General features: G+C 47.3%; 1 protein-coding gene across 1 annotated transcript in view; it reads right to left on the reverse strand.

Moving 5' to 3' along the window:
- The window catches only part of CHAF1A (chromatin assembly factor 1 subunit A), a 31,170-nt gene extending 23,323 nt beyond the window's left edge, over nucleotides 1-7,847 (reverse strand). The window contains exons 1-3 of the mRNA XM_003123068.4: nucleotides 7,580-7,847; nucleotides 4,291-4,341; nucleotides 1,593-2,452 (exon numbers count right to left, since the gene is read on the reverse strand). Of these exons, the coding sequence (XP_003123116.2) occupies nucleotides 1,593-2,452; nucleotides 4,291-4,341; nucleotides 7,580-7,631 (963 nt within the window). The 5' untranslated portion in view covers nucleotides 7,632-7,847. The remainder of the gene's footprint in view (nucleotides 1-1,592; nucleotides 2,453-4,290; nucleotides 4,342-7,579) is intronic.

Consider the following 8,297-nt stretch of genomic DNA (forward strand, 5'->3'; position numbering starts at 1 on the left):
GTTAAGGATCCGGCGTTGCCGTGAGCTATGGTGTAGTTTGCAGACGTGGCTTGGATCTGGCGCTGCTGTGGCTCTGGCTTAGGCTGGCGGCTACAGCTCCAATTAGACCCCTAACCTGGGAACCTCCATGTGCTATGGATGCGACCCTCGATAAGGCAAAAAAAAAAGAAAAGAAAAAAAAAGAAGAAAGCCATCTTTCCCATTCTATAATCTCCTCAGGAGGTAAAAGAAATGGAATCTTCTGGAAAAATAACTTGTCCCTCAGAGATCAAATTTTGGAAAGCAATCAAGGTTGGTGGTTTATGGTCAAATTAAGCAGGTACAGCAAAGACAGAATGACCCACTCCAGGATCCAATCTTATGTGAAAACTTGATATGAACACATACAAGTGCTACAAAACCAAAAAAATCAAAGCACTTTGGGATTTTTTTTTTCTTTTTAAGGGCCACACCGTAGCCTAAAAAGCCACAGCAATGAGGGATCTCAGCCTCGTCTTCAACCTACACCACAGCTTATGGCAACGATGGATTCTTGACCCACTGGCGAGGCCAGGGATCGAACCCACATCCTCATGGATACTAGTGGGTTTGTTTTCACTGCGCCAAACAGTAACTCCCACTTTGGGATTCTTGACCGATTACATCAGTTTTACCCACAGGACCCCAAGAACAGGTGAGAACAGACACTTGCCACTATGCCAATTGGAAGCCAATAACAGCAACAGACATTTCAAAAGTCACCCTTCTGGGGCCCTTAAATATGGTGCCAGGTCTTTCCTGTTCTCATTGCTCTGGGTGAGGTTATTTATTTATTTATTCTCACTTTTTTGGGCCATACCCTCAGTATATGGAGGTTCCCAGCCTAGGGATCTAACTGGAGCTGTAGCTGCTAGCCTATGCCACACCACAGCCACAACAACACGGGATCCAAGCCACAGCTGCGACCTACACCACAGCTCACGTCAGTGCCAGATCCTTAACCCACTGAGTGAGGCCAGGGATCGAACCCGCGACCCCATGGCTCCTAGTCAGATTCATTTCCACTGTGCCAGATGGGAACTCCTTTTATTTATTTTTTATTGGGTGAGGTTTTTAAAATGGGCGGCCATGCTGAACTGAGAGCTGACTCTAGAGAATGCCCTGTTTTATTCTTCCTGCTGTCTCAGGGTCTCTTCACAAACACTTACTGATTGCTTACCAGCAATGGCCCTACAAGTCTGTGCTGGAACAGGATTTGTTCAGGGAGCTGAAGCTAAAGCTTGACTGGAGGGTCACAGCCGCCTGCTCATGCTCATTAGTCATTTAACGTAGTAGCTAAGATGACCTGGACCGTTAATCGGATGTGAACAAGGCTACCGGGATGGCGCCAATACACCAGTGACTAATGAAGCCACCAGAACATCCCAGTGTACAATAAACTGAATACCCCTAATGGCTATCAGAAAGAATTCTGCATCAGACCCGGCTCTGTGGCCTCACTCACTCAGCCACTAGCCATCTGGGTAACAGTGTCCCTGGGTGAAGAGTGAGAGGCTTGACCCAGAATACTGCCTCTGTATTCCTATGGTACTGATGCAAGGGAAGATACTCACTCGGCGGATGGGTGTGGAGGTGGGGAGGGGGCTGGGGCTGCTGCGCTTTGTGGGAGCAGACTGCCCCTCAGGCGAGCTGGTAGGAGAGGAGGAGCTCAGGGACGAATGGCTCAGGACAGAGTCCTCCTCGGGGCTGGACTCCAGCATCTCGCCCTCGGATGGCACACCCTGGCCCAGAGGTGTCTCGGCAGACTTGGCTGGGAGTTTGTCGGCCAGGATGTCCTGCAAGACAACCACGGGCACCTTCCCTTTGAAGAGGATGCCCCCGGCTCCACTCCAGCCATCCTGTTCCTTCTTGGAGTGTGTTCTTAGACCACCTGGCAGCTCTGGGCAGCACTGGGGTGAGGCCTTCTGCACGAGTTCACTCCTCTCTGCGCCCCCTGAGTCAATGTCCCTCTCCTCTGCTTCGCAAGGAATGGCTGAAAGGGCCTCTTCAGGAAATGCCAGCCTGTCCTTCTGACTGGCCTTTGGCAGCCCCCTGTCATCTCCAGCTTCTTCTGTGACTCCATTTACATTCTCCTGAGAGGGAAAGGCTGCAGAATTTAGTTTACTGTGGCCCGCAGTGCTGTCTGGTGGGTCACTTGAGTCTTCCGACAAATCGATTATGACCACGCTCTGGTCAACACTGGTTTCAACTTGACTTCTTAAAAAGCTATCTAAGGGACCCTTCCCATTGACAAGTTTTGGGCTAAAATCTATGTCGGAACCCATGTGACAGTTGTTCTCCAAGTGTTCCAAAGAGGTTTCTAAATCGGGGACTTGACTCTGCACAGGAGCACTCTGAGAACCTCCGGTATTGTCCAACCCGAAGTCGGTTTTCTCCTTTGGGACAAGATTCAGGCGCTTGAAAGGCAGACGGGCTGAAACCAAAAGAGAAGGAGACCATCTTTTTAGTGAGAGTGTGAAGAATGACAGTCAATACTTTAATATTCCACATTCTCAAAAAATGATCGACTTTGGTGTGCTTGGGACAGGGGGAATTTCTAAAGGTTAAAAAAGGGTTATCTTTTTTTCTATTTTTTACTTTTTAGGGCTACTCCCTCGGCATATGGAAGTTCCCAGGCTAGGCGTCAAATCAGACCTACAGCTGCCAGCCTATACCACAGCCACAGTAACGCTAGATCCAAGCCACATCTGCGACCCACACCACAGCTCATGGCAACGCCAGATCCTTAACCTAATGAGTGAAGCCAGGGATTGACCCCACATCCTCATTGATCCTAGTTGGGCTCATTAACCTCTGAGCCACGAAGGGAACTCCAAAAGGGGGTATATTTTCATTACATGTATTTCCAACATCCTAATTTTTTCCCCCAACATCTTAATTTTTTAAAAGGCCCCCAAACTGACAAGTTTTCATAGCAAGGACACTGCCAGAATTTTGAAAGAGAAATTTCCGGATCTGTTCAAGATCCAGTTTAAATTCCAAAATTATATAATATGGGTGGAAAACCCATTTGAAGATAGTGCCTCTGATTCTGAAAAGCAAAAGAGATTGATCTGTTTATGGAAAGATTTCTCTCCGCCTCTAGCATCCCAGGCTATTAGCTTCTCTTCTCAATGAAACAAGTATCCTCCTATTGCATGCCAGCCTTCTGGCTGGTTCTAAGAGATACATGGCAACAGCTCAGGAGATAAGGAAACTGAAATGGGTGACTTCCCAAGAAGCCCACATTTACTCAAATGCCAAAACATCTCATTAACTGTTTTCTAATGTAATAGACTAAACAAATAAACTTGTCCTGGAGCTATTTATAAAATAATCTTACTCTCAAAATTCTGTAGTTTGCCCCTAATCCTTTAACCCCAGAAGATGGCAGTCCTTAATATGATTTTCGGCAATATTAAACTCAGTTGTCACAGGATAAGGCAAACTGCTACAGGGGAACCAAATAATCAAGCTTTAAAAAAACCAGAAACCGGAGTTCCCGTCGTGGCACAGTGGTTAACGAATCCGACTAGGAACCATGAGGTTGCGGGTTCGGTCCCTGCCCTTGCTCAGTGGGTTAACGATCCGGCGTTGCCGGGAGCTGTGGTGTAGGTTGCAGATGCAGCTCGGATCCCGCGTTGCTGTGGCTCTGGCGTAGGCCGGAGAATACAGCTCCGATTAGACCCCTAGCCTGGGAACCTCCATATGCCGTGGGAACGGCCCAAGAAATGGCAAAAAGACAAAAAAAAAAAAACAAAAAAACCCAGAAACCTTCCTTTTAAAAATACAATCTAACCACTAATTTGGCCTAAGTATAAACCCATTCTCCACCCCCCCACACAAAAGGGATTAGGGACACTTTTCATAAAAAATGGTTCAACCATGGGTAGCTATGCCTGCCAGGGGACATCTGGCAATGTCTGGAGCCATTACTGGTTGACAGTTGAAAGAAGAGGCCAGGAATGCTGCTAAACTCTCTACAGTATACAAAATAGCCTCCTCATGACAAAAAAATTACAAGACGTCAATAGTGCTTACTTTGAGAAACCCAATTATAAAGGATTTGCTCCAGGGAACAGAGGTGTAATGAAATGGGTTTCCTAGCTTCCAACTGTAAGATGCAACTGTTTTCTTCCTTCCAGCCCATTGATACTTCTGCTGAGAACCCCAAGAGAAGGCCTCTGCTCAAGGGGAATTAAAAATGCAATGGAGAAGACAATGAAGGATATAAACTAGGACCAAATATTTAACCCATCCCCAGAAAGTTACCTTGTATTAACTTCTTGACTGGAAAAGCTGGTCTGTCTTTGCAATCCATGGCTGTGAAATAAGTGGCAAAGAGTAATTTATTAGATATTGGAAATAATAAAGTAGCAAATACATATATAGTACCTGCTATGTAGAAAGTGGTTGTTCAGGGGGTTGATTTTGTTCTCCCCACTCCCAGGAACATTTGGCCATGTCTAAGGACATTTTTGGTTGTGATGACTGGAGAGATGGTGCTACTGGCATCTAGTGGGTAGGAGATAGGGATACTGCTAAATATTCTGCAATACACAGGATAGTCCCCCACGACAGAGAATTATCTGGCCCCAAATGTTAAGAGATTGAGAAATTCTGCCTTGGACAATGTGACATCTTCTTGTTTTATCTTCCTTGAGCAATTATCACTCTGAGACTTCTGTGTTTATGTCTTCCTGCGACAGAAGCCAGTTCTGTGACAGCAGAGAGACTGGTTCCAAACTGTATCTGTAGCACGGGCTTGGGTTTGGCACACAGTGAGAAATCAACAAACACAATAAAAAGGACAATGAAAAGAGGACTGAATAAAAGTAGAGATGAGAGAAAACACTGTATCATGGATTTTACCATTAATATGACCCCAAATCAAAACATCCCCCTCTAATCCCCACAAACAAATCTGTACAATTAGAATAAGGTTTATTTTCTTTTAAAACAGAGTTATGGAGTTCCCGTCATGGCGCAGTGGTTAACAAATCCGACTAGGAACCATGAGGTCGCGGGTTCGGTCCCTGCCCTTGCTCAGTGGGTTAACGATCCGGCGTTGCCGTGAGCTGTGGTGTAGGTCGCAGACGCGGCTCGGATCCTGCGTTGCTGTGGCTCTGGCGTAGGCCGGTGGCTACACCTCCGATTCGACCCCTAGCCTGGGAACCTCCATATGCCGCGGAAGCGGCCCAAAGAAATAGCAAAAAGACAAAAAAAAAAAAAAAAATAAAAAATAAAAATAAAACAGTTATAAAGGTAATATAACTAAAGCATTTCCAGAGCTTGCCAGACTGGAGCTAAAGTACTGTCAAGAAATGACAAGGAGGAGTTCCCGTTGTGGCTTAGAGGTAACAAACACAATTAGTATTCATGAGGATGCAGTAGGATCCCTGGCCTCACTCAGTGGGTTAAGGAACAAACGTTGCCGTGAGCTGTGGTGTAGGTCGTGTTGCAGACATGGCTCAGATCCTGCATTGCTGTGGCTGTGGTGTAGGCCAGCAGCTGGGAACTTCTCTATGCCACAGGTGTGGGTTAAGGACCCATGTTGTCTCTGTGAGGATGCAAGTTTGATCCCTGGGTCTCGCTCAGGGGGTTACAGAGCCAGATGCGGCTTGGATCCATGTTTCCGTGCTCATGGTGTAGGTCCCAGCCGCATCGCCAATTCAACCCCTGGCCCAGGAACTTCCATGTGTGGCAGGTGCGGCCGTAAAGAGAAGGAAAAAAAAAGGAAATGACAAGGGGAATGTTTTCCTGCACACACACACTTCGGAAAAAAAGTATCTAACAATATCAAAGCTGATGGGGAAATGCACATAATAGAGACAAATCTTTGGATAGGTATCTTGAAATGGCTAGAATAAATTTAGAAGCTGACAACTGCTAGATTTGGCTTAGAAAAGTCTAATTTAGTTATTCTGGCCAATATAAGTTAAAATATATATGTGTAGTGTGTGTGTATGTGTGTGTGTGTGTGTGTGTGTGTATGTGTGTATATATATATATATATATATATATATATATATATATATATGTATATGAGTACTTTTAAAAAGCAGATTGGGGCTTTCTAAAAACTCAACTGTCCGTTAGATGAAGCTGCCCTATCCCCTTTCCAAGCTTGGAATATAAGAAAGGTACCCAGAAGACTCACATATCCTCTCCACCCATTTCAAGATATCATTCTCAAGTTTTCAGTTACCAAAAACAAACAAACAAACAAAACCTTCCCACTGCTAGCTAAAGGATACATTAACTTAGCCACTTAAATTTAAATTTATTTTTAGTTTAACTGCAGGATTTATTGGCATGTCCCTGAGTCACCAGCTTTAATGCAAGTGCAGCAAAAGTGACCTGGGCCCAGAAGCAACCTCAGGTCGATGTAAAATGGATCTCATCTAGGGACGCGGCTTGTTCAAACATATACATAACAATTAACACATTTGTGTATATAAACTTACCACTGCTCTTTATTGAAATTATTTTCTTTCTAGTTTTATTTAGCATTAAGACATCTTTCTCTTTTATGGTATTATGATCATAACAGATGGTGCTTTTAAAATTTTCTAATTAACCATTTAATTGACCCTTACTCGGTCAAATGACTGTCCATGACAATCGGTCCCAACTTTATTTCATAAATTCTATGTCTATTTAAAATCCCAAAGTCTGGAAACAATTAGCACAGTGGTTCTCAATTAGGGGGCCCCTTGACAGTGCCTAGGATACATTATTGTCACAACTAGGAAGGAAGTGTTGCTACTGAGATCTAATGGGTGGAGACCAGGGATGCTGCTAGACACCCTACAATGCACAGGACGGCCCCAAATGTCAATAGTGCTGAGATTGAGAAACCCTGGACTAGTCTAGTTGAGGTCCCTGCCAACCCTTCATTCAAACAACCCACATTTATTGAGCAGCTACTACATGCCAAGCATTTTGCCAAGTGCTGGGGGTAAAAGGAGTCAAGTCGTCTGGTCTTCCGTGGTTCACCACCCCCCATCTTGAGGGCCTGCCAGAAAGCCCCCTCCCAAGACAGAGTAAGGAGAAAGACAGGTCGGCAGCATCAAGAACCCGGGACCCTTATCATCCGGGCCTCTTACCTGGGCTTGCCCTGACCCGCAGACGCAACTGTTCTGGTCCCCGAGCCCTTGTGACCCTGGACCTCCGTTTCTCCACCCAGTTTTGGGGCCGCTGCAGCGTCCAACTTATCAAGGGACACAAACGCACTCGGTAACTTCCAAAGCCGGCTTTTTCGCCTCTCTGGGCCTCCGTTTCCCCTCCTGGCCACACACACCCGTCACCGCAGAGCGCCCTGGAAGGGCGAACTGACGGCAAAAGCGCCGGGAGAAAATGGTCGCGGCTACAATAACGTCAAGAAGAGCGCCCTTTGAGTCCCAAGGCCCTTCCTTGGGACTGTAAGCTCCACGGACCGAACGCGAGGAGCCGAGGAGAGGGCCCGGGACTGGAGGCCCGTCCGCCCCCAACTGCCGCCTCGGCCCTCACAGGCCGCACGCCGCGCCCCCCCTTCCCCTCCGCGCGTGCCGGAACCGACCTGCAGCGGCTCCCCGGGCGCCTGGCGCCCCGCACTCCGGCTCCTCCAGCATTGTCCCGGCAGCGTCTCGAACTCCCCTCAGGCGGAGGAGGCGCGGGCTCCGCTGAGGCGGCCGCTGCTGCTCGCCCTCCCGCCCGCGCCGCTGCTACCGCGGCCGCCGCGCTCGTATTTGGCGGGAACCGCGGCGACCCCCGCGGCCGATGCGCCGATTGGGTGAGGCCGCATCACGTGACGCGCTTCCTCGGGAAGAGGGGTGCTCCGGGAGAATCCTCGCGAGAGCCGAGGCTTCCATTACTCCCAGGGCTCCCCTATTGATATTCCCGCTGAGGGCGGGGTGTCCCCCTCGGCAGCCTGTCATTGGCGGTGAACATGTGCCCTGTGATTGGGGGAGGGTGATATCAATCTGAGAATCGACACTGTTATTGGTTGATTGCTGGGGTATGTGGGTGGGGAGTGGGAGGAGGAAGGGCCAGGTTCCTACGTCGTGACAAAACGCTTTACACAGGGCACCAGAGACAGCCTGAAACTGCGATTTAGCTGAAGACTGAAGTTTTTTTAAGTCGTAATTGGATATAGGCTGCACACATAGCAACAGAAATTAAAATTATGAACTCTTTTAATACGAATAATAAAAATAGAATAAATAAACTCTAGGCATCGCTTCAGAAGCATTTGAGATGCAGTGAATATATTCAGAGGGAACGAATGAAATGAATGT

Source organism: Sus scrofa, chromosome 2 (genome assembly GCF_000003025.6).
Source record: "Sus scrofa isolate TJ Tabasco breed Duroc chromosome 2, Sscrofa11.1, whole genome shotgun sequence".
NCBI lineage: Eukaryota > Metazoa > Chordata > Mammalia > Artiodactyla > Suidae > Sus > Sus scrofa.